The sequence below is a fragment of the Sinocyclocheilus grahami genome, unplaced genomic scaffold, assembly GCF_001515645.1.
Source record: "Sinocyclocheilus grahami isolate Dianchi unplaced genomic scaffold, SAMN03320097.WGS_v1.1 scaffold75.1, whole genome shotgun sequence".
Classification (NCBI taxonomy): domain Eukaryota; kingdom Metazoa; phylum Chordata; class Actinopteri; order Cypriniformes; family Cyprinidae; genus Sinocyclocheilus; species Sinocyclocheilus grahami.
In genome coordinates this window covers 1,265,481-1,291,454 of record NW_015505254.1, presented here as the reverse complement: position 1 = coordinate 1,291,454, position 25,974 = coordinate 1,265,481, and the positions used below count along the sequence as shown (strand labels likewise).

The 25,974-nt window shown below is 37.7% G+C and overlaps 2 protein-coding genes across 6 annotated transcripts in view; one reads left to right on the top strand and one right to left on the bottom strand.

Annotated features, from left to right (window-relative positions):
- rfx2 (regulatory factor X, 2 (influences HLA class II expression)) overlaps window positions 1-5,062 on the top strand; it is a 45,678-nt gene extending 40,616 nt beyond the window's left edge. For all 5 annotated transcript variants that reach the window (XM_016273043.1, XM_016273045.1, XM_016273044.1 and 2 more), the window contains 6 exons: window positions 545-694; window positions 787-995; window positions 1,191-1,344; window positions 2,468-2,510; window positions 2,607-2,722; window positions 3,021-5,062. In XM_016273043.1, the coding sequence (XP_016128529.1) occupies window positions 545-694; window positions 787-995; window positions 1,191-1,344; window positions 2,468-2,510; window positions 2,607-2,716 (666 nt within the window). In that variant the 3' untranslated portion in view covers window positions 2,717-2,722; window positions 3,021-5,062. The remainder of the gene's footprint in view (window positions 1-544; window positions 695-786; window positions 996-1,190; window positions 1,345-2,467; window positions 2,511-2,606; window positions 2,723-3,020) is intronic.
- A 254-nt stretch (window positions 5,063-5,316) lies between these two features.
- LOC107585913 (F-BAR domain only protein 1-like) overlaps window positions 5,317-25,974 on the bottom strand; it is a 32,361-nt gene continuing 11,703 nt past the window's right edge. The window contains exons 3-26 of the mRNA XM_016273093.1: window positions 24,247-24,321; window positions 23,456-23,597; window positions 23,095-23,247; window positions 21,821-21,925; window positions 20,087-20,185; window positions 19,838-19,934; window positions 19,523-19,640; window positions 19,150-19,174; window positions 18,132-18,192; window positions 16,852-17,036; window positions 16,169-16,193; window positions 15,991-16,047; window positions 15,172-15,223; window positions 14,100-14,257; window positions 12,906-13,853; window positions 11,287-11,375; window positions 10,381-10,495; window positions 9,840-9,951; window positions 9,588-9,743; window positions 9,369-9,501; window positions 7,940-8,136; window positions 7,764-7,828; window positions 6,459-6,626; window positions 5,317-5,405 (exon numbers count right to left, since the gene is read on the bottom strand). Coding sequence (XP_016128579.1) covers window positions 5,377-5,405; window positions 6,459-6,626; window positions 7,764-7,828; window positions 7,940-8,136; window positions 9,369-9,501; window positions 9,588-9,743; window positions 9,840-9,951; window positions 10,381-10,495; window positions 11,287-11,375; window positions 12,906-13,853; window positions 14,100-14,257; window positions 15,172-15,223; window positions 15,991-16,047; window positions 16,169-16,193; window positions 16,852-17,036; window positions 18,132-18,192; window positions 19,150-19,174; window positions 19,523-19,640; window positions 19,838-19,934; window positions 20,087-20,185; window positions 21,821-21,925; window positions 23,095-23,247; window positions 23,456-23,597; window positions 24,247-24,321 — 3,364 coding nt within the window. The 3' untranslated portion in view covers window positions 5,317-5,376. The remainder of the gene's footprint in view (window positions 5,406-6,458; window positions 6,627-7,763; window positions 7,829-7,939; window positions 8,137-9,368; window positions 9,502-9,587; window positions 9,744-9,839; window positions 9,952-10,380; window positions 10,496-11,286; window positions 11,376-12,905; window positions 13,854-14,099; window positions 14,258-15,171; window positions 15,224-15,990; window positions 16,048-16,168; window positions 16,194-16,851; window positions 17,037-18,131; window positions 18,193-19,149; window positions 19,175-19,522; window positions 19,641-19,837; window positions 19,935-20,086; window positions 20,186-21,820; window positions 21,926-23,094; window positions 23,248-23,455; window positions 23,598-24,246; window positions 24,322-25,974) is intronic.

Sequence of the window (25,974 nt, the reverse complement as noted above, 5' to 3'; positions counted from 1 at the left end):
TGTATGTATATATATATATATATATATATATATATATATATATATATATATATATAATATATAAACTATAAATATATATGAAATATATTCCTGTTATGGAAAGGCTGAATTTACAGCAACCATTACTTCCGTCTTCAGTGTCACATGATCCTTTACAAATCATTCGAACATGCTAATAATAATATTTTTGTGGAAGCTGTGCTGTATATTTTTTTCTTCATGATTTTTTGATGAATAGAAAATTCAAAAGAACCGCTTTTTTGTAGTAGAACTCTTGTTATACTATAAATGTATTTACTGTCACTTTTGATCAAATTAATACACCTTTGCTGAATGAAAGTATTAATGTCTTTCAAAAAAAAAAGCTCACCCAAACCTTTTAAATTGTACAGTAGTGTATATGAAATAATACGCATGCTTGTGGATTATGCCTGTGACGATATGAAAGTGTTTAAGTGTAACCTTGGTGACTCTCACCATACAGGATGTGAGGTTTAGATGTTTTTGTGTGTTAATGCTCTGTGTTTTATTGTCACCTGCGCAGGCAGCAGTAGTGAGTGCGTTTGCGCAGACCCTGCGCCGCTACACTTCTCTGAATCACCTGGCCCAGGCAGCGCGAGCCGTCCTGCAGAACACGTCCCAGATCAACCAGATGCTCAGCGACCTCAACAGAGTGGACTTTGCTAACGTGCAGGTCTGTCTCTCTCATCACACCCCGTCCTTTGACTTCCTGTCTCGGGTTCATGGATATGTTCAGCTCACTCTGCGTGTGTTTGTTTGTCACAGGAGCAGGCGTCCTGGGTGTGCCAGTGTGACGAGAGCGTCGTCCAGCGTTTGGAGCAGGACTTTAAGGTGACCCTGCAGCAGCAGAGCTCTCTGGATCAGTGGGCCGCCTGGCTGGATAACGTCGTCAACCAGGTGCTGAAGCCCTATGAGGGCAGTACCAGCTTCCCCCGCGCCGCACGCCAGTTCCTGCTCAAGTGGTCCTTCTACAGGTACAAGGCTCTCTAGAAGTACTCTTTTTACTCGAATAGTGCAGTATTTCCAATGCATTAATTTCAGATCAATTTGACTGGGCCTCTTAAGTGATCTTCTGAAGAGAGCTGATTGAAAGCAGCCCTTGGATCTGTGTCTGGTTGTGGTTTTGTTGTGGTAGTTTGTAATGAAACTCTCTGTTGCCCTGGTTTCAGCTCCATGGTGATCAGAGATCTGACTCTGCGCTCGGCCGCCAGCTTCGGCTCCTTCCACCTCATCCGCCTGCTCTACGATGAGTACATGTTCTATTTGGTGGAACACCGTGTCGCCATGGCAACCGGAGAGACGCCCATCGCTGTCATGGGGGAGGTGAGGAGAGCCGATGTTTCCGAATCTGACCGCTTGTGTTTCGAGTTGAGCACATGCAGGTGTTTCTTTTGGCTCCGCGGCTCTTTATGAAAACAAAATATTGCGGGTGTGAAAAGTGTTTTCAAGGAGTTTATTTAAATAACAGTGTCCAAGAGCATATATACATGCGTCAGCAGAATTTTTTTCTGAAATGGGGAAGGGTAAAATGGCAGAATACTTTTGCTGAGGCTATTTTTCCAACTAGCATTAAACATACTAAATGCAGAGAATTATATTATTATCAATAGATTTTTTTTCACTGTATACATAGATAATAAATATTATAATTTTATCAATCTATCCATCCATATATGCATCCATCGGTCTACACAATTAATCTAATAATATAAATAATAATTATGATATATTAATTATATCCACGATATTAATATAAAAACTTTCAATGTCATGATTATTATCATGTGATATTAAATTATGATTTAATGTTTATATTATATAATTATGATTGTTTATTATTATTAAATTAATGAGTAATAATTATATAATTAATGATATAGTAATATTTATATCCACCCATCTGTGAATGAATAAGGTATTTCTACATTAATCTATACATTAATATCAATTATATTTGTTATATTAATTACATCCACCCATCATATTAATAATATAAAATTTTAGCAATGTAATATTAAATTATCATAGCATTTAATATTAAATTGATTTAATATCTATATTGTTATTATATCTAACTATTTACACATTAATAATTAATGTGAACTTAACATTTTCTCTCTCTCTCTCTATATATATATATATATATAATCTTTATTGATTATTTTTATATAATTAATAAAAAAATTCTGCTCACAAGTGATATTTACCTTACACTTTTGTGGTTCTTTTGAAGAAGTACACTAACTTTTGGTAAACATTTGTTAGTGGTAAAATTGTTGGTTGTGTAAACAAATCATTTTCAAACAATATTGAATTGATTTAACATTAGTTTAATTTTTGTTCAGTATTTACAGTTAATAGTTTCTAAAATGTAATTAAATATGAAAATCCAGCATAAAAATATGAGGTGTGGTTTTTAAATTTGTTGTGGCCTTTACATTTTCAGTTCAGTGACCTCAGTTCCATGATGCCATCACTCATGGAGAAAGGTAACGAATGTGATGCCAACCCAAACTAAGTTTCTGTCTCATTTCAAAGGTTCCTCTGCTCTGTATCCAACCTCCTTCTCTCTCCTCTTCTCCCAGATGCCTCATTCTCAGATGATCTGGCCAGCGACGGAGACATGTCGAGCATGAGCGAGCCGGCGGTGAAGAGCGAGCGAATCGAGATCAGTCCCTCCCTGCAGGAGATCTAAGAGCAGGACCACCTCAAACGGCTGCCGGTGGCCAAGAGAACACTTATCTGTGAGGTCTTTCTGTATCTTGAGGGTACGTAGGTCTGTTTAGGGTCAGTGTGTGTCTCCCTCCCACCTTTAGGTTTTCTGCGACTGTGAAACAAGAACGTGCTGGTTTTGTGATGATTTTTTTTGTTTTTTTTCATGTGCCATAGTCTTCTTTCAGTGCCTTAGATGAGAAAAGAAACACTAGAGCAGAACTGTCTCTCTTTCTCTTTGATTTTCTCTCGTTCCCTCAGCCGTGCCTCTAACCATCTAAGAGCAGGACCACCTCAAACGGCTGCCGGTGGCCAAGAGAACACTTATCTGTGAGGTCTTTCTGTATCTTGAGGGTACGTAGGTCTGTTTAGGGTCAGTGTGTGTCTCCCTCCCACCTTTAGGTTTTCTGCGACTGTGAAACAAGAACGTGCTGGTTTTGTGATGATTTTTTGTTTTTTTTCATGTGCCATAGTCTTCTTTCAGTGCCTTAGATGAGAAAAGAAACACTAGAGCAGAACTGTCTCTCTTTCTCTTTGATTTTCTCTCGTTCCCTCAGCCGTGCCTCTAACCGCAGGATGAATGTATCGTCTCAGAACCTCAGATGTCTAAAGCACCTTTTAAAGATGGTCACATTTTAGACTTTCTGCCTCGGCCGTTTCCTCAGGCGTAGATGCAACCTGCTGGCCCCAAAGCTGCCCGCTCGTCGACCCCAACCTGCTGCACATGCAAAGCCGTTTTGTAGATAAACCCCAGCCATATGAGATGCCTAGTCTACACTTCAACCGTTTTTAGTTGTAACGAATGAATGTCTAACTTTTATTACGTTTTATAAAAATCACTATAAGAGATTATTCGACTGGGTTTGTTGCCCTGAAAGCGGCCCGTTCTCGTTCGAAAGCTTCGGGATGTACATACACCTACTGTATTGAAGGAGATTGCTCCGTTTTAGATGAACCCATCAAAACTGGTTTGTGAAACTTTTTGGTCTAGTTTTGTAGTTACTTGACGAGTTCTTAGTTGTTTGCAGTGGTTAGAAAGAGCCTACTTGACTTGATATATTGAACGTACCTGTGTGTGAGCGTGCGTCTGTACACAAGGCCTTCTGAAGTAACTGGAAGTGAGTGTACACTCAACAGGTTTTGTGAATAGTTCTTGTCGTTTTTATTCAAAACGAACATACAAGCTTTTTTTTTTTTTTTTAAAGAACGCTTAAAAGAACTCCCTTTACATATTTAAGTAGATATTGTGTAAATGTTAATGCAAAAAATGTAAAAGCGACATTTTCTAGAAGTAGAAAACCCAAAATAGACCCGTTTAGTAACAGAATATGCAGCCTCTTACAGATCCGCCTCATCACCTGGTGCTGTACACGCTTGTAATGGAAACGATGTGCTGACATAAAGCTGGAAATTCTTTCGTTTTCAGGATCCGGTTGTAATTGTTTTTGACGATGTTGTGCTGAAGCCGGTCGGGATCTTTACTGGTGCCTGGTAGCGGCCCGTAATGGGTCCCTACATGTCCCTCTCTGCTATTTACAAAGAGAAACTTCATTTCTGCTAGCTTTGTGTTTGTTCTGAGAAGTGATTGGCGGCTGTGTTCTCACTGTGGTTGGTTGTGACTTTAACGCCTGTCATGGTTCTTTGCCTGTTGTGTGCTTTCGGGAAGGGAATTTCAATTTTTTTTAAGGCTGTTTTAAAGCTTCTTGCTATGGATTATTTTTATGGAGGTAAATGCAATTCTTCTCACTACTATATCGATACCTTATTTTTGTGTCTTTAAAAAAATTCTTTATTTAACCTCAACCGCTTAGTTCGACTGTATTTTGTACTGGTAAAAAGTGTAATAAATTTGTGTAAACCACTTGCTTGTTGTGTAATGACTGACACAAATAGACTCCTTTTCCATATTAAACCTTTCTTGAATACTCGACATACATACATTCTGTAAATATCAGAACTTTATATCCATTATATATCTTCATACTTACTCCTTCACAGATTAGCACTAAAAATGAAAAGAAATGTACATCCAGTTCTTCAAACTTGAAATAAACGTGTGGCTTGCGCACTGAACAAACAATTCTATACAACTAAAAGTAGAGGCTGGTTGTGGTCCCTAATTCCAGGGCATACTTGTCCTAGAGCAATGCATCATGGGTATTAGGGATTTCCCACATCACACTGTATATACAATATGATCTCTCCTCTTCAGGCCTGTAGCATGTGGACAGTTCCAGCAGCCCAGGGGGGTTCAAAAGTGCAAACGTTGTGCCTCTGGTAGTGAAGCGGTCACCATCACTGCTCACAAAGAACAGCCAGCCATGTATTTTCCTGTAAAACAATACAGATGAACATTAGCGCTGTGACATCATGCTGTTATTATATCTGTCTTGCGTTACTATTTCAAGAAAACAGCAAAAATGGGTCAATTTTAAAATATCTAAACGTCATAACTCTAACAAATGAGTTTGATATTAATCTTGTTTTCATAGATTAAAAAGCAAATATCATACCTTTTAGCCAAGTTTTATATAGTATACATTTTAGATATATTTTTCTAGATTTTTTTTAGTTCCAGCAGCCCAGGGGGGTTCAAAAGTGCAAACGTTGTGCCTCTGGTAGTGAAGCGGTCACCATCACTGCTCACAAAGAACAGCCAGCCATGTATTTTCCTGTAAAACAATACAGATGAACATTAGCGCTGTGTGTGACATCATGCTGTTATTATCTCTGTCTTGCGTTACTATTTCAAGAAAACAGCAAAAATGGGTCAATTTTAAAATATCTAAACGTCATAACTCTAACAAATGAGTTTGATATTAATCTTGTTTTCATAGATTAAAAAGCAAATATCATACCTTTTAGCCAAGTTTTATATAGTATACATTTTAGATATATTTTTCTAGATTTCTTTTTATTTTTATAGAAAAGCAGTGATGGTTATGACTAAACATTTATTTTATTTCAAGTAATAAAATAGTTTTCAACTAAAATAATAAACGTATTCATTATATATATATATATATACACACACACACACACACACTTCAGCTAGAAACATTTTAATTTAGTTTAACTTGATATACTAGAATATCTAAAACTGAAATAAAAATAAATACTATTTATACACACACTACAAAAAATTAAAATGAAAACTAAAAAAAGTACAAATAAAAACTAATAGTATCTCAATGATACTAAATTGACAATTAGGTTAATGTCAAGCTGAACAGTCGTATTTCAAAAATAGATCAATTTGATCAGAAACCTATATAATCCTCTTCCTGCTGATTTTTTTTTGCAATTTACACTTGAATGGCTAAATATTTACATCTATGCATTTTACAGATGCTTTTATTCAAAGTGACACTGCATTCAAAACATATTTTATAAGTGCATGCATTCACTGGGACATGAAATGTACCATTTGAGGTATGGGGAAAAAACATGTTATGTACGTACGTTATGCTATAAAATACATTTTAGAAAAGCTTAGCTTGTTGTGCTACGGTGGCACTAACATGGACAAATAAAATAAACTTCAAACTGCAGGAGGGAGCGAAACCATATCTTTACTTGGATATCATAAAAACTTTTTTGAATTAGACTAGAAAGCAACCATCTACAGAACATCCTAGCAACCACCTGACAACAAGATATGCGACTGAAGAAACACTTCTGAAATGAGCTGCTTATGAGGGACAAAAAGTAGGTCTGGCCCCCACCTGTGGCAAACCTCTTCTTCACCAGCGACATGCGGTAGCGGCTGCCCACCAGCTCCACGTCCAGGCCTGAGAGAGACGCCCCCGATCCCACAAACTGCACAGCCAGGCTCGGGGGAGGACCGCGGGGCACCTCCAGGCACTGCCAACTGGCACACAGCGTGCCAGACCCTGAGACCCAGAAACACACACACACACACACACACACATTCACAGAGTCAGCATCAGCTCCTGGGTTCACGTCACATATGTGCAAGAGCCTTTTGAAATAAAAGAGCATCTTAGAATATCCTAATGGTGGCCATATTTTAATAAATATGTTGCTTCCAAAATGTTCACAGCACTCCCATGATGCTCTGTCTGATCATATGTATTCATAAGTTTGTTTCTTAGCCTCTAGCTCTGAGCAGCCTCTCTTCCGCCCACTTCCTCTGAAAGTGTCAGAACGGTGATCTAAACTCAGATGTACCAATGCTAAACTATATATAGTGCACTGCTTTTTTTGTTTTTTTTTCTCCAAGAAAATCAATACTCGTTAGATATTTTTTTAGTTCCTCCATTTTATATCACTGTTGTTTGAAAAGTTCTAAGATGAAACTTCTAAACTGAAAATTCTGTCATTATTTACTCATCATTTCCAGCCCATATGCTTTTTTGGTGGAACTCTAAAGAATCCCTATTTTTTTAATTCATGAAACAAATTGAATTACAACTCTGTATGATGCAATTCAATCAAATACAGCACAGGTTAGACTTTATGGAAAAAGAACCAAAGGTGTCTGTTGTTATAGTTGGCATTAATTGATTGTCTTGGGAGTGAGGATAAATTTAACTTTTAATTTAGGTCCTTTAAATGAAGGTCTCTTTAGGACAATTAGGGTTGTTATTGCCAAAATAAAACTATTTAAAAAAAAAATCAACTTAAAATCTGAAGCTGAAATTAAATAAAATAAAAATGAGATGAAAATTTTTTTTACTAAAATTACTGAAACTAAAAGAAACATAAAACAAAGACTATAAAATTTCAGAATTCTAGCAATATTAATGAATACTATATTAGTATATACACAATAATAATACATAATAACACTGCTTAGTATACAGTGCATAAGCTGTACAGAGCACGTTTTTGTTGTTAGCTTGGCTGAATGACATGAAAATTCTTACGAATTCTCGTTTTGTGGAATAAATAATGCTATTAATATTTGGAATGACATGAGGGTGGGTGGAAAAAATCCCTTTAAACATGAATCATGAATAAGCGATAAAAAAGAAAGGTGAGGATGAACAGGTGGTGGTAGCACTGACCTTTGCTGTGATTTGTTGGAGAGAGGTTGGACAATTTCCATAGGAGTCGTCTTTCCTCTGTGTTCCTAAATAAAACAGGTTCTCTTTATCTATAAGCTCTTACATCACATATTCACTTCATTTTCTTCCCAGTACTGTATTATTAATGTAAGTGATTCACACACACTGCTTCTCACCAGGAAGCGGGCGGCTGGCACTGCAGGTCGGTGGCGGTGTGATCGAGGGGCAGCAGCGCTTGTACGGAGGTCAGCTGGGTGGCGGGGGCGGTTGCGGGACAGCAGTGGTAATCCAGAGACACACGGGTCACTGTTCCACTGCGCTGACACTCGGCCGACAGCAGGAGGGGCGCACGACCCGGATCCTGAGAGGACGCCTAGGACAGAGTTCATTCGAATGCTCAGATGAACATTTTCTAAGATGTCATCCGTAAAAGGAATATTCTGAGTTCAATGTAAATTAAGCCCAGTCAACAGAAAAGAATAAGAAAATATCATTTAGACTTCATTTAGTCCAATTTATTTCCAGGGCACTAATAATGGAAGAAATTAGGGCCAATTTAGGGAGGATTTAAAAGCAGAAATGTGAAGCTTCTAATTTTATACAAGCATGCACAGTGTTTATACCATTTTATACAATGTAAAAAATTTTATACAAGCACTTCTACACTTTAGGGTTGGTAAGATTGTTAATGTTTTTGAGGTTGAAGTCTCTTATGCTCACGAAGGCTGCATTTATTTGATCAAAATACAGTAAAAATGACAATATTGTGAGTTTTAACTTTTTTTTAACAATGTAAGTCTTTGAGATCAATTTCATATGGAAGCCCGTTTCCGCCACTGAATAAAAAATAAAACAAGGTAATTGCGACTTTAGTAGGTAGTTGCGAGTTCATATCTCGCAATTGTGAGTTCATATCTCGCAATTATGACTTTATTTCTCAGAATTGCGAGATATAAACTTGCAATTCCGAGAAAAAAAAAAGTCAGAATTGCGAGTTTATATCTCTATTCTGACATTATAACTCGCAATTTTGACTTTTTAACTCGCAATTGTGAGTTATAGTCAGAATTGCGAGTTAATTTCACACAATTCTGAGAAAAAAAGTCAGAATTGTGAGATAAAAATTCGCAATTACCTTGTTTTATTTTTTATTCAGTGGCGGAAACAGGCTTCCATAATTTAATGCATCCTTGCTGAATAAAAGTATTAATTGCTGAAAAGAAGAAGAAAAAAATCTTAGTAAACCCAAACTTTGGAACAACAGTTTACACTAATTCTTCAGTTACTTCAACATTATTTGAGCTGTAAAGCGGTTTAAATAATCATTTTTATAGTCATTTAGGGTGCTATAGCAAAAAACATGATTGACTAAAACTTTGCAAAGAAATGGTATGCGAGCACTACTAAAACAATATTTAACATTTACAGATTGCCCTCAATCACAGTAACCAAGGTTTTTGATTTTTTTTTTAGGGCCAAGGAGTGAAAATGAATTTTGGTGGCATGTTTTATTCCATGTAGTACTGAACATATACAATTCTTTTATGTACCATTAAAGCGGGTCATATTGTAATTCAAGCACTCATTAGGTTTGTGTTGACTGACCTGGTATTTCAGAAGAGCCACATTGTAATAGGAGGCCTGCGGGTTGAGCTCTGCCTCTCTCTGCAGGTGGAGTGTCAAGGCCGGCATGTTGAACCAGAAATCCTTGGTGTCCGGGTCACTCTGTGACGGGTCGCTGCAGGTACAAAGACCAAAGATGCTGTCCATAGAGCTTGTATTGAGCCCAGTCCAGGTCAGGATTAGTGTTCAAGAGCATCATACCTGTAGAGTAACTTCTGGTTGGGTAAGAAGTGGTCCACTCGAGAGATGTTCACCAATCTGAAGCTTAATACTGGTGCGTTGGGGTTGGTGGTGAAAATGCGAATGATGCCAGCAGGAAAGGACATAGTGAGGTCGCCAGTGATCTTAACCAGACAGCTGAAACACAGACACGCAGCAAATCACTTTAAGTTGGAGCTACAGTGTGATAAAAGACTCTGTCCTCCAGATGAGGTGAAAGAAGCTCAGACGGACCGGTTGTGTTCTCCTCCTTTGAAGTAGGCGTTGATGTACTCTGTGATGGCCGCGGCTACAGGCCAAGACTCCTGAGTGCTCAGAGAAATGGGACTGGGCCCTCGAGACAAACCTGCAGGATCACAATTCAACATTATGATTAGAAACGTCCAAAAACATTTTTAAAACTATTTTCATAAAACTGCTAATTAAGACAAAAACTTGTGACGTATTACACTTCAAAACTTCATTTGCCGCTGTCAATTCTGGGATTTTGTGGAACGTGGATAAATAAATGAATCAGCAATTGAATACCACACAGGGCTTGGGAGATGCTTCCTCTATATTAGATCCATGCCTGTGGGCTATTGGACAAAATCAGTCACGGCAAAATAGTGTTGAGGACATTTCCTGACTGTCCCCTCCGTAAATGTGCTTATGTCTACATTGGATTAGCATAATAAAATTACAGCAAAGCTCCTCTGGCTGTATCTCAGTGTAATTTATGATTAAGTTCTGTGATAATGTGGGTGGTTAGGGAAATAGGAGTGTCTCGGGTCACCTCGGGCTGGGCTGGGACCGCGGTTCTGCGCCCCCCATTCGCTAGGGCTGGAGGAGGATGAGGAGGTGAGGGGGGGACTGGGTTCAGGCAGAGGAGACGAGCACAGGGACCTAGACTGAGACACAACACAGAAAATTATTTTTGATTTTCGGTACTTTCTGCAGTGTGCTACAGTGTAGAATGCTATACTAAAATGAAATTATAATTTATACAGTACAACATTCTTAATATAAACATTTACAATATATATATATATTTTTTTATTTATATATATTTTTATAATTATTATACATGCCGTTTTATTTCCTCATATTAATTGGAAGACTACTTGAAATATATATTTTGAATTTAATATATTTTTTAAATTGAACAGTAAAAAGCATGATTATTAAATAAAATAAAATAAAGCAAAATTCAATTTAAATAAATAAAAAAATAAATAACATATGGTAAAAAAAAATGAAGACCAGACATTTCACTGAAAATGATACACTTCCCCTTATTCCCTTACTTCCCCCATACATTTTAAACTAATACAACATCGATGTTAGAACTCTCTATTTTGAATTTATGTTCTCCTTTCTACTGTGTGTGGATGGAAAACTAGTGTTTTGGGGCTGAACAAATTGCCAGAGGCCTGTTTCGATGTACTGTGATATTATTTGTTACCTTACAGTATAAAGCAAATAAAAGCTTGATGTGGAATCTCAATAGTGGTGTTAATTTAGAGCTGAAGTCAAGGGAGCAATCTGAAGGACCACATGAGAGAAAGCGCATCTCATAAAACAAGAGATGAATGAAAGAGGCTGCAGCAGAGCCCGATTAAGGGATTTGTTTATAAGGTTTTAAAGAAGCTTAAGTTTGCTGGTTGGATAGTTGGTGTAATAAGGTCTGTGGAGCATTTACCCGCTCACAGCCACTGAGTCTGCCTGAGGACCGCTTGGACCGAACCGACCGAGGGGGAGCCAATGCCAGACTGAAACCATGCTGGGAGACTGAGAGAAAGAGAGAGAGAGAGAGAGAGAGAGAGAGAGAGAGAGAGAGAAAGACAAGAGGGAAGATAACGAATCCAAATATGACAGTTCTGTCATCATTTCTTCACCCTCATGTCATTCCAAACACAACTGACTGTTTTTCCATGGAACAAAACAATCTGAAGAATATCTTGGCCACTTTTTTTAATATAATAAATGTAAAAGAGCACCATAAAAGTGGCCTATATGCTATTTTTAAGTCTTCAGAAAATTCACTGAAAATCTTGACATTTGCCTATTCATGCGAAAGGTAGAAATGTCTGATTCATAAATACTTGTATTTCTGAGTTGGAAATAAATAATTAAATTGCTCTGAAGGATTCATTCATGCATCAAATGGATCTTGCTAATGGATACACTTTGTGTGTGTGGTTCAAGTCCAAATGTCCCCACAAAGATGACAATATCCAAAATCCTTGTCCTTGTGGGGACATGTTTGGTCCCCATGAGGAAGCAAGCTTATAAATCAAATAGAATTAAGTTTTTTGAAAATCAAAAAATTCAGAAAGTTTCCTGCGAGGGGTAGGTTTTAGATGTAGGGTTAGGGTAAGGGGATAGAAAATACAGTTTGTACAGTATAAAAACTATTACGTCTATGGAATGTCCCCATAAAACATGGAAACCAAACTCGTGTGTGTGTGGATTTTGAGTTAACATTGTTGAAACAAATTCACTTCCACTGCAAAGTTTGGGGTCAGTAAGATTTTTTAAAAGGATTTAATACTAAATAAATAAGCAATTTATTACTGATTTATTGTGGTTTCTGCAAAAATACTAAGCAGCACAGCTGTTTCTTGAACACCAAATCAGAATGATTTCTGAAGGATCACGTGACACTGAAGACTGGAGTAATGTATGCTGAAAACTCAGCTTTGCCATCAGAGGAATAAAATACATTTTGAAATATACTTTAATTAATTAATTGTAATAACATTTCACAATATTATGTTTTTTTACTGTATTTTGAGGCAAATACAGTAAATGCAGCCTGGGTGAGCACAGGAGATCTTTGTAAAACATTTAGAGATCTTACCAAACTTTTGAGCTGTAGTGTGTTTATGTTTTCTGTCATCATTAAACTGTATAACACAGTGGATCTAAAAAACAATTAGACACTTTTGGGCAAATAAAAAAATACTAAATTAAGTGGCATCTCCAATCAAACACTGCGGAAAACATTTGCTCAATATTTTGCAATGACCTAGTTGTGCTAGCAGAGCAACCACAGTGTATAGCTCATCATCTTAACTACGACTATGTTTCTCTAATAACTGACAACCAGAAAATGTTTCATCTCTATTCGTAGTAAAATATTTAAGCTTCTTTTTGAAAAACGTTTCGCTTGAAAGATGTGCTTGTGCTGCATTTTTTATAATAAATTTTATTTTTTAAGTAAGGGGTAATCGTGTCTACATGTTTTGATGCCATTGTATATTGGCATTATATTGTCCACTAAACACCATATTAGTCATACATTAGTCCATATAATACCTGGTTGTGTGTTAACATCCAGGAAGTTCTGGTCCTTGTCTGTAGAGAAGCAGAGGTCCTCCTGTGGCCCAGAATGCCGTGTGAGCGGCGGTCCGTTCCTACGAGGCTCGTCATTAAAAGATCTCTGTTTTCTGGTGGACTCCTGTTTGACAGTGTTATTTGTAGTGCCCTCACTGAAAGGGTTATGCACCGAGTTCCAGTGCACCAGCTCTTTCTTCGGCTGAGAACTGGGGGCGGGGTTAGGACTCTGCGTCGGCCTATTACTACTGGCTCTGCCTTCCGCCAGCGACGATTGGTGCGTTGGACTACCGATCATAGTAATAGCGAATGGATCATCTGGGGCCTCTGGAGGTGGGACGCTACGTTCTCTCTTTCGGTCTCGGTCTTTGCGAGAGGAGGATGGGGGAGGGAGGGTTTTAGTGTCATTCAGAGAGATGGAAAAGGGATCGGTGCGGCCTTCCATGCCCCTGCCGTCCCTGGTGGGCCGAGGGGGAGGTGGGGCCCAGGCATCAGGTGGAGGCAGGTTGTCTTTGGGGGCGGAGCGTTCGAAAGCATCCAGGAAGGGGTCTTCTGGAGGAATGTGTTTACAGCTCCACACAGAGGGTTCCAGTTCTGAAGATGCCAGGCTGTGGGAGAAGGCCGGGAAGCTGAAGGTGGTGGGCTCGATGTCAGTTGGGGCACGTGGAGAACGTAGATTGGAAGGCCAGGCATTTGTGGCGTCGTCCTGCGGAAGAGGAGATCGACCGGGGGAGGGGTCGCGAAACGCAGCAAGGAAGGGGTCAGACGATCGGCTCAAGTTTACAGAGTCTTTAGATTGAGATTGAGTGGATGGCCAGGCTGCCCAACCGGTGGGCTCTGGGGAAGCCCCAAGGGGCTGATGGGAAGGGGAATCCAGTCCGGAATCCTCCACATTCTCAGGAGAGGATGAATCAGAAGAGAATGCTGCATCTGTCAAACATAAAGAAAAGTCTATTACTGATCAGAACAGAAACTTCTATAAAAAAGAAACAGATTTGATGAGGACAATTCCTGCTTTAATGCCTACACAAGCAGTTCTGACAAAGCGAGTCAATTAATTCTTAGAATATGGTAATGCACACTTTGGCACACATTAGGCTAGTTTAAAGCTTTTAATTCTCCGTTTTCTAAAACGCTCTAAGAGGATAGCTTGTCCAGTCGATTCTCATCTCTCACGGTAATGTGGTCGGGGGTGGTGTGCTGCTGGAGATTTACATTCAGACGCAGCAAAGGCGTTCTGGAGCTGCTCTCTGCCAGCAAAGCTGTGGGACTTAAAGGTCGACTCCAGAGGAGGTCCAAACAAAGCGTCCGAACCGGATGCTGTGGAACTCAGCCTGCAGAGATGAGAGGAGGGAAACTGAATGAGTGAAGAAGTGAACGTAGGAGAAACTGAGGACATTAAAATGCAGAATTAATAACTGAAATAAAAGAAACAATATTTATATTATTTAAATTCAAACTAGTGTTCATAAAGTTTGTGGTCTGTAAGATTTTCTTCTTTACAGAAAATTAATACTTTTATTGAGCAAGGAAGCACTGGATCACAGTTTCCACAAATGCATTAATACACTAATTAGCAAACGTTTTCAACACTGTTGCTAATAATACAAAACAATGTTTCTTGAGCACTAAATCAGCATATTTGAAAGATTTCTGAAGGATCATGTGACACTGAAGCCTAGAATAATAGCTGCTGAAATTTCAGCTTTGCTATTATGTGAATATTTTAAAATATACTGAAATATAAAATAGTTATTTTAAATTGCAATGGTATTTCACAATATTACTGTTTTACTGTACATTTGATCGAATAAATGCAGCTTTGGTGAGCATAAGAATCTTCTTTTAAAAACATAAAAAAATATTACAGACTGCAAACTTTTAAATGGTAGTGTTTATAATCTAAATAATATAAATAACCTAATAAAGATGACTGTATATCTAAATAACATAAATAACCTTTAAAAAAAATCTAAAATAATCTAATAAAATATTGTTTAATTTAAATAATTTGTAAAAGTATTCAATTCAATTAAAATATTAATTGATTCAATTTAGAATTTGTATCCATTTATTAAACTGCATTTTTGTTCAGTTTGTCTTAACACGTTTAGTTCTGGCTTAACCAATGGTGTGAGGGGGTGTTTGGGGTGAGACCAACATTCAGCATTTAGCATTTATGCATTTAGTGCCAAAAAATTAAACACTTCACCTTTAAATCTGCATTTTTGGAAAAATCTCTCTGTACCTGCTGTGATCTGGGCTGGACGTGGATCTGCGCAGACCCTCCTGTTCTCCATCTGTAGAAAAACAAAACATTACCCTACTGCGCAATATAACAATATCATACAATAATAAAGTAAGGGGTCATTTAGCAGAAGTTTTTATCCAATTATAGGGATTTTCCATGAAGAAACATTATGTTAAATGCCTTTCTCATGGCCTCAATTGTGATAGTTCATGATTTGGTAACCAGCCTAGATCTGCGACCATTATACCACACCCATAATACATAAGGTATAGCATATAATAGCACAGTATAATATTACTGAATTAAAAAATCTCACAAAATTATTCAAACCATGTACTAACAAAATAGTACCATTAATCTATGTGACAAATGTCTGCAATTAAGCAATTTGAGTAATAGTGAGCCTGGGAGGAAGACAGCCTAAAACCATTTTCTTCAAACCACTTACACACACCAAATGGTTTCCACTTTTGCTATTTTTGTCAAAACCCACGAAACAAAAATAGAGCTCATTCTGAGACTGTAATTACAGCAATTCAGCTGACCTGAGATCAGGCTGACAGTATAAGGCAATAATGACAGCACAGTTATGACACTGATCCCAGGTCAGCTGGATGGCAGATTGCTGTGATTAAGGTGTCAGATGCAGCTTGTGGGATAATGGCATCTATTAATGTAGACAGAGGAGGAGGTGGGACATTGTGTGTGTAACTGTGGCCATTTGAGATGGCTTGTTGAAATTAGTTGCAGGAACAATGCACGAGAACTGAAAAATTACAGAAGTAGAGAAGTAGACGTCTGCAGAGTGTGACCGACCTCTCTGGGGAACATTTTCCCCTTCCCCTTCAGATCGACCTGCTGAACTGGAGTTTCCTGTAATGGAGAAATGGGACACATGAAAAATATTCACACTAACATAATATATAAGTAACATAACACAATATACATAATACAATATAGTCTGAGATAAAGAGGGAAATTCAAGTAAACATACGCGAGAGCTGCTTCTTTACTGACACCTACAGAATGGGATGAATGAAAGGAAGAGTCATAAAAAATACAATTGAATCAATGTTTTGCACCATATTTTTAACGACACCTTTAATATGAGAGAGTATATTGCAAAAATGCACACATTTTTTAGGTTTTGCGGTATCTTCTTTATTTTTCTAACCAACCAATATAACAGCAGTCATGGACTTTATTCTCTTGCAATTGAGTAATCACTTTGTTTTAATGTACTGTTTATGTGTGGATTTTCTGAATAAACTAGACATAGATACACATAGAAAACACAATTTTTCAAAGATTTGATTACACTAATCAAAGAAGCCTTTGGCAAATACAGTCATTTGTTTTTGCTCAAGAGTGCATTTAGCTGTCTGGTACCTTGCAAACATGACTTTGTTTACAGACAAACTAGTAAAATCCTGGCTCACGGAAGTTGCAACCAATCAGATTAGGGCTGTTTAGTTAGTCTGTTTATTCATTCATTCTGAAACTAAAATGTCAAATAATGGGAGAATAGCGATACAATGCGAGTATTATTTGACTAGTCTTGTGATCTCAGCATGTAGAATAAAACAGATTTATATATAGCTGTAAAATAAATCTCTTAAAACCACCTGCAACAGTCTCATTTTAGCTATTAAAGATTAAAGACCCCCCACATCTTACCGCTCTGTTAGGGGGCAGGGTCAACGCCCCCACCGTGGCCTTCAGCTCCAGTTCATTGGCTGCTGAGTTGCTACGGTTACTGCTGGCAACCGGTCGAATCTTGATGTGAAACTTCTTGGGCTCATCATCATCGAAATCCGAGTCGCTAGAGTAAAAATTTCCTTCCTTCTCCTCAGCAGCACAACGTAGAGAGCAATGCAGTTAAGGATCAAATCCAGACACGATGCAGGATACGCATGTATTCGCACACAGGTACAAAGAAAATACACACGGACACACATAGACATGAGTGCAAACACTCACACAAACACAGCTGTTTTGAACAGTCCACAAACTGTGATGAGGTGCAAAAATAAACATCCTATGTGGGAAGGCTACTGAGTTTCATATCCTTAAACACCCTTCATGATGAACTTAAATTCTCAGGAACCTAAGAATGACAACAGATCTTCATCACAGGGTATTTGGGGAGAAATTGTTATTGGAAAGTAGACGGCATATCCATCACTGTCCATCATCAAACAATAGAAGTGTCTCTATTTGACATCCTGCCTTATCAAACCATACTTCCTGACAATAACTTCCTTTATATCTGTATGAGATACTTTTGATTGTGTGAAGACAGTATTGCAGAAAATAATAATAAAAAGCAAACAAAGGCGGCAAATAAATCCCTCTCCTCTCCCTCGGTTTTAGACCATGTGGATGATCTATGAGAGAAAAAACTAGTTTTGGCAAAATTGTTTGTTGTAGTGCTGAGGATATACTTCTCAATCCTCAAATATCTACAGTAGGGTTCAAAAGCCTGAGGCCAAGTTGAAAATCAACCTGAAAATAAACGTTAGGATTTCAGAAAGCTTTAGAATTCTTAATAGTTTAAAATAAAATCTTATGACATAAATGAAAAATCTTCAACATTCTATTTCTAGGTCATTAATCAAATAAGCAGACTAGTGACTTTTGTACAGAAGTTTTGTACAAGATGCTATTTTGATGATTGTCAAATCATGCTGGATCATACGATTATCAGGTTTTACACAAACGTGTGGAGGGAATGAAGCTTGAGTCCAGCTGTCATCACCGCAAAAGAGAGTCAAATCGAATTCCAAGACATTTTGAAATTCATATCAATTTCATGTTAAACTGTTATGCTGATAATATAACTGTATTAAAATGAACTGAAGCTAGCAATCTCAGACTGTATGTACATACACAGTTCTGCACACACACACTGTATACTCTCACTGAATGCACTCCTGACGGCTTATGCTGAAGGATATCATTCTGGTTGACATCTGCCCGTATCACAAAGCCCTCGTCGTCCACTTCGAGTGGCGAGTTCTACACATAAGCACAAGCTCACAATAAGAAACAACATTTAAAGGCACAGGACATCAGAAAAGAGTGCCGATGTTTTAAGAGAGTTAGTAGCGGCCTGAAGCCTGTAACACGTGTGTGTTTCTGAAGGATTTTGGCAGTCAGTGGGCTATCAGACATTCATTAAACACCCTGAGTATTGCCAAGGTTAAATATAGCTTAATGAGGTATCCAGACCTTGCCAAACACGTCACTCTCTCTTGCATAGCGTATACACACAGTGCAGAAAGAGTCTGCCTTCTGTGTACAGTATGTTTCTGTTTACTTCTGGAGGAGAGTTTACTTAGCTATTTTTAAGGTCAAATTTGTCCTCAGAAGTTTACAAAAACCTCTCCAAAACAAGTATACAGAACGATGTTACTGGTTCTGGAACTGGTTCTTTTGAGTGGATCAAATAAGTTCAGCATAATCAGTGCAGTTCGATTCAACAACAAACAAATATAAGCCAGTTCTGTTGATGAATCAATCCAAAGACTCACAGGTTTAGGAGTTACAGGTTTGAATCAGTCTAATGAATCCATCACTGAATGAATCACTGAATCAGAGCATTTAATCAACATCTGACTCACTCATCGAATCGCAAATTAGCATTACTTTTAGTGATGTCCATATTAAAATTAAATGAAATTGTTCATATGAAAAATACAATTAACATTTTTGGAATAAATTATATTCCAATAAATAAAATATAAGTACATCTCTGGCTTCGAGATGTTCTCACTTGTATAGGGTCTATGGTCTACGAACATATGTGTGTTGGTAAACTAACAACTGGTTTGAGATAAGATGATCTAAAAAGAGTCACAGAAGTTTAATCAAGAACAGCTGATGATACAAGACCAGTAACCGCACACACACGCACATAATCACCTAAAATCAATCAGCAAAGTGAGAGTGTGTGTGCGTGTTATGGGAACTCACAAGTGCATCTGCCACAGCTGAATCCCTAGAGGACAAAAACAGAAGAGGTATGAAAATCCATACAGTATATAAGAAGAATTGGTCATTTTGATTGCGCTCCTGATCTAGCACATTAAAGGGATAGTTCACCCAAAAATGAAAATTCTGTCATTAATTACTCAACCTCATGTCGTTCCAAACCTTGTGTTGCTGTCTATGCAGGGTCAGAAAGCTCTCCAATTTCATCAAAAATATCTTCATTTGTGTTCCTAAGATGAACCAAACTCTTACAGGTTTGGAACATCATGAGGGTGAGTAATTAATGACAGAATTTTCATTTTAGGGTGAACTATCCCTTTAAATGTGTTATGTTTCATATGATTGCATGACTCACGTTGAATCTGGTTCCTTGTCTTTCTTTCCCAGTCCAGGGATCCTGAAGGCTTTAGCACGACTCTTTTTACTGTTCTCAGATACTAGTGTGGACAGATATTCCTCGAACCCTACTGGACCTTATCCACACAAACACACACACACACACAAACAGTAGTTTAAGGAAGGTTCGGAGATGTGCGGTACATTTGAAAGCACAATATGACAAATTATAAAACCTTTTGCAGAAGAATGATTTTCAATGCATTGCTATTCAATAAAACGGAAATGCAATTTCTGGGGAAATCAGAAAGTGTTATATCTTTCTGTGACTCACCGGGTCTCTCCTTTCCTGTTCCCTTCTGCTCTGTAAACTTCTGAATGAGGTTCTCAATGCCAATGTTCTCCACGTTCTGCTTGAATTCCTCATGGACCTGAAGGAGACAGAACAATGATTTTTTTTATCAAGCACAGCTAATCGAGACCACATTGGGGTACAGGGGTAATTCGTCTGAACAGTTTTCAGCACAATTGCAGGATGCAAACAGAATATAGGAGTAGGTAAAATCTCCACAGTGAGCCGTACCTGCCCAACCTGTACGTGTGTGTCTTCAATGGAGTGTGAATACGCTTTGATCAGTAGTTTCATCTGACGTAAATGAGCCTCCTCAATGTCCTGAAATTTCTGCAGATGTAGAAGGACAAATGTAAAGAGAAGCTATTGACCGATAGTACTGTTTAAATGTTTGGTGTCTGTAAGACTTTTAAAATGTTTTTCTCTTATTCTCACCAAGGCTGCATTTATTTACCAGATATTTTGACGATAATGTAAAAATCTTAATTTTTTCCCTCAATTTTATGCATTATTGCTTAATAAAAGTATCATCTTCTCAAACTTCTGAACAGTAGTGTATATTGTGAATATTTACAATATGGTATGGCCTCAGCCTTCTTATTGCTTTAAAATGGTTAACAAAACTATAATAGAAATAAAAGAAAAACAGATATGATATATGTTTTAAAGTCAGTTAAGTTGTAAAACACAAGTTTTTGTTATTAAATAATAAGAAAACTTCACTGCCTACTTTTAGTTATTATCACCAGGTATTAATGAAAGCATTTTTAAGCAAAATGAAGCCAAAAATCTATATTGGCAAAAATCTATATTTGACCTTTTATGAGCTACAGTTTTTTTACATTTTGTAATTTTTAGGATTGTTTAGATAATCCTATTTGGAATTATTAACAACAGAAATTTAAAAGAATTAGGGCTACTCCACTGAATACATGTGCAAAATATGGATATTTTCTGACATTGATAACAATTCAAGAGATGGAGCTGAAAAGCATTTTATTAGACTGCAAACGCATATTTGCAACTTTTATTTGGGATCTTAGTAAATCAAGACCTTATATTTGAACTTTTGCAGAACTGACCCTAGCATTAAATAGTGGTCAGTAGGGCTGCACGATTATGACAAAAATCATAACTGTCGATTATTCCCTTGAAATTGTAATTGCGATTAGTAATTACGATTATCACAATTTACATTGAATGATATTTATACCATTGTTTTATGCAACTGCATGCCGTATTTTTATATGAAAATAAACAAGCTGAAAACACTGAAACTGAAAAACTTTTTATTAAGCCTCAAATGTCAACTAAACATCGGATTGGTTTCTTCTTTAAATTATAAAAAAGTAAAAATATGAATGTTATTATAATGTTATACTAAAACTAAAATTAAAATAATGTGAAAAACCCTTAAGATAAAATGTAGAAAGAAAAAAACGCATCTTAAGCCTGCAGAATAATATAAGTGGACTTTGAACGATTAATTGCTGCTTTGAACGATTACATAATTGTGGCATCCATAATTGTAATCGCGGTTAGAAATTCGATTAATTGTGCAGCCCTAGTGGTCAGCCTCTATAATTTAAAGATAATTGTTGATGCCCTAATTGAGGGATATCACGACTCAGTTGGTCTCAGAGTGATGTCAGGACTCTTACATTTGACTGATTCATCCTTTCTTTGCTCTCAAATTATTCATAAGTGCAGGTCGACACCAGGCAGGAATAGACTGTAGGTAGGTATGTAATCATTTTGTCAAACAGACTGCTTTAATGGCCCTTGTAGCCATGGTAACTTTACACTGCTTCATTGAGCTCATTGTAATACTGTAAAATTTGCTCTGAAGGTCTAGATTATGAGAACAAGTGAACTAATCCCCGTTTTAAAAATGTTTCACATAAGTGACTGTGGTCTGTGCTTATGCCCTTAGCAGGGCTGGAAAAAACCCTGAAAATAACCAACCTGTGCTGATTTACTCATTTTCTGATCAAAGTCTCTTCCAGCACAGTTAAACTTCTCAATAGACCCTGCAAAAGACTCAGCTGCCTTCTTAGATTTCAGCTCAGCCTGAGAAAAGAGAAAGCGACAGATGTATATATGAAGGAAAGTCTTTAAGGTCATAAAAACAGAACGAAGGCTACCAGCTTAAAAGATTAGTTCAAACAAAAATTCAAATGCTGCCCTCATGTCATTCTAATCTAGTATGACTTTCTTCTTTCTTTCTGAAAAAAACATTGGCCTGTGTCTATAGGGGCTTTCACACTGAGTAGTTCTAGGAACTAGCCATAATGGTGGTTCCTAGAGAACCAACTTCCCCCTCGTGCCATTTTTCTGGTTGCACTCGCACCGGCGACGGGAACTCAGAAGCGGCTGACACCAAAGTCTTTATTCGCGGCATTTACAAACATCAACAATTGTTGAATAGAGCACATCGTGACCGGAGCTGTTTTTGTTGTGTGTCGTAATTTTCGTGATAATGGAGATGGAATGTAAACGCACAATTTGCGCGATTGAAAGAACATGAAAATCTGACTAAATCTCCTGTGACAACTTGCAGTGTTACATATCATCGAGGCTGAGTAAAGAACACAACACTGCAGACAACTGGTAAATACTGTTATCGCTGTTTTTCATGTTCGTGGAGTAAATATTTTTACATGGCTTTTTAAAAATGCCAGGGAGTGGCGTTTCGTATGCGTTTGACCGATCAGTGTACACTTACGTCAGACCATATTTTGAAGTAGGAGCTAAATTAGTTTGCCCAAACAGAGTTCCTAGAACTAAATATGTTCCTAGTTCCTGCGCTCCGAACACACCAAATAGTGGGTACTTCCGCCAGTAGTTCTAGCAACTATGAAAAGGTTCCTCTGGTGCGAAAGCACCTATTGGTACGTTCAAGAGAAAAGTAGTCATGGCCGCTTCATTAACAAACTGTTCTTTTGAATCAGTTTGAATGAATCAGTTGGCATGGTTCACATCTCTGGTTCCCAAGTCCAACTGGTCATTTTATCTGTGAATAACCTGAATTTTGTCTCTTTGTCACGCAAAACTATCATGATTCGGAATGTAGCCACAAATTGCATAGACTACTTTACTTGCATAGACTACTTTACTACTATTACTTTTATTGAGCTTTTGTGTCCTTTTTGAGGTTTCCAATGACATGTGGGTGTGCAAATGATGACAGAATTGAAATTTTCAGACTTTAATGTCTTCTCTCTCAAACACACAAACACCTTTTCCAGCTCTTTCTGAGGCACTCCTTCTTTGCGCAGTCTCTCCAACTCTGTACACTTGCTGTGATAGCCTTCTCTGGCCTTCTGCAGGTGGCCGTTCTGCACCTGAAGAGACTGCACTGACTCCAGAGTCCCGATCCCTTCCTCTTTTGTCTACATAAGACACAGCAGATTTAAATACACAACAGATATTAAGCACAAATTTAGAACCCAATGCGCTCGTTCTGAAGTACTGCAGGGGATCGTAAACTGTGGTGCACGCTTAATGAAAAACAAAACAGCAATGCACAATTATGGGTACAAAAGCCAGTTATCAGAGAAATAGGCAGAAATTCAATCAGGCTAAAAGCCCTTTATTTACCTTGCGGTGAATTTTGACCTGCTCCTCACTGTACTTGTTGATGTCACGGATGAGGTCGTTCATCTTCTTCATGAGCTCCAGGTGGCAGAGGGCCAGTTTGTCCGAGGACACGCGAAACACGTCCCACATGGGGGCGAACGTGCTGGGGGGAAAAGCAGGTGGTTAGATGCTGATGTATGGAAGTGCATAAGCCACTCTGATTTCTTACAGCACAGCAGTATTAGAAAAACAACAGGCTTCCTTGCCTTTGTAAGTCTACTTCTCCTAACTCCCAAGGACACCCCGAAACAAGTTCGTAGGAAAAAAATAAAGTTACGTTTCTGTTAGCTTTGTGTTTGTGCTCTTAATTCGTTATTAAATTGGGCTCTATGCCCACTTTGCATCACTGCAAAGTCTGTTTTTACAGTGTTAAAGCACTGTGTGATTGTTTTGTGACAACTAGCGCATGCTTGTGCAGACAGGAAGTGAGGTGAAGAGAGCAGAGGAAAGAGCTAACCATAGCTACGACTTTTCGACCAACTGCACACAACTGCACGTACTCTCGCACACAAAAATACACACATACAATCTTCTTGAATATCCCTGCTGATAAGTATCTATAAGTCAGCAGCAGGCCAAATTTTGCAAGAGAAAACCTTTTTATGTTTTGTTCTTCTCCAGATGGCAAAATCAGATGCCAGTAGTGATTTTCAACACAATAACTAAGTCCAATATTTTTACCTACTCTGGTCAACCAAGCCTGTAAAATGTCAAAATCCTAATCTCATAATAACAAGAATAATGTCACTCACCCGAGAGGGCTTCCATTGCTAGCCATCTTAGCGAGCTTGCTCATGGATTTTGAGTAAGTCTCCTCAATAGCTGCCCTTCAATGCAAAGACAAACACACACACACACACACACACACACACACACAAACACACACGCACAGATTGTCAGTAGGTAATGGATTCGCGTATAAACACAAAAGCAAATATACTTTCACATTAAAGTGATTTAGCACCAACATTAATGTCTCAAAGGTCACAAACAGTTCTTCAATGCAAGTTGCAAAGCGTTTATATTCATAATGGTGCACACACTACATTTGAGAAGAAAAAAATGTGAGGTAGAACACTTTCAAAAAATTAAGCAAAGTCTATACCCAAATGTCATAGTTATTACAGTTTTTCTTTTTTTCAATAAGAGTGTGGTAACTTAATATTAGCCATGAGTAAATAATAATAAAAAATTATTATCTTAGATTGTTTAAAACTATTGAATGGTTTTGAATATGGTACGTATTTGTAAGTGACTTACAAAAAAAGCAACCATCAGCCATCAGGACAAAAACTCCTCAAAAAGAGTGAGAAAACACAGTAGTTTCCATAGGGTCATGGCCAAAGCTGAAAACACCAAATATTTCTTATCAACCACTATGTGATTTGCTTCTCTGATAAGCCAAGCTTTTTTGTTCTGACTTCAGAACATGAGTCTGCTCATGGGAAAAAGGATGTTGTCATTATCATCCCAGTGCGCCTAGCTATATTGTTGGCCTTATCTCTTAGAAAACATCTTATTTGATTCTTATGAGAGAAATTTTGCTTTCTGTTGGGACAGCACAATGGATTCTTCAAGGAACACAGCCACTTTGAGGCACAATGTCCTGAGTGGATGCAAAATGGCCTTTGAAAATTGATTTATGTAATTTATTGCACAAGCTATGCTATTATCAGGGACATATTTGTCTCTCTCAATTTCTCAGCACTCTCCTCTAGGGCTTTCCTGGATGGATTTCTAACATAAAAAAAAATAAAATTTAATCCTCCAGTCCATGACAGAGGGTGCCTGCATCCAGCTCCATTATAACGAATAGAAGAGACTATGAAAGTTGGCAGGAGGCTTGGCGGAGTTGTAAGTAGTCTCCATTCTCTCTGCAGAATGAGAGAGTCGTTTTGGAGTTTTCATTTTAATTATTGCAATTAGCTCCAACTCAAATGTCTACTACAGACCAAAAGGAATGCTCACACATCCCACATATGCTGTCAGTGGAACGAAATGAAGATCAAGCTTTCTTCATCTGTTTTATACGCTGCATGTTCGGCATTTTCTGAATGCTGAGATGCCTTGCATTTGTAGACGTGTGCATGAGTGGACAGCGAGCACTTTGTTGACTGCTTTACCGCTCTCAGATTCGTGTGTTTTGACACTTCAGTGCTGTGTGCTGAAAGACAGAACTGTGGTGTGAAGAAATGAACCAAAGAGCAAAAAAAAAATCTGAGCAAAAAAAAAAACGATATGCCATACGACAAGAATCAATAATCACTTTATTTTAAGGTTGAATTCTCGTTATTAACAAACCATTAACTATGACTTTTGCCTCAATAAACTACTAATTTACTGCTTATTAATAGTAAGGTAGTTGTTAAGTTTAATTATACATTATATTAGTTCGACATATATTATGTCATGCAGAATATGTGCTTTATAAGTACTAATAAACAGCTAATATGTTATTAATAGGCATGCTAATAAGCAAC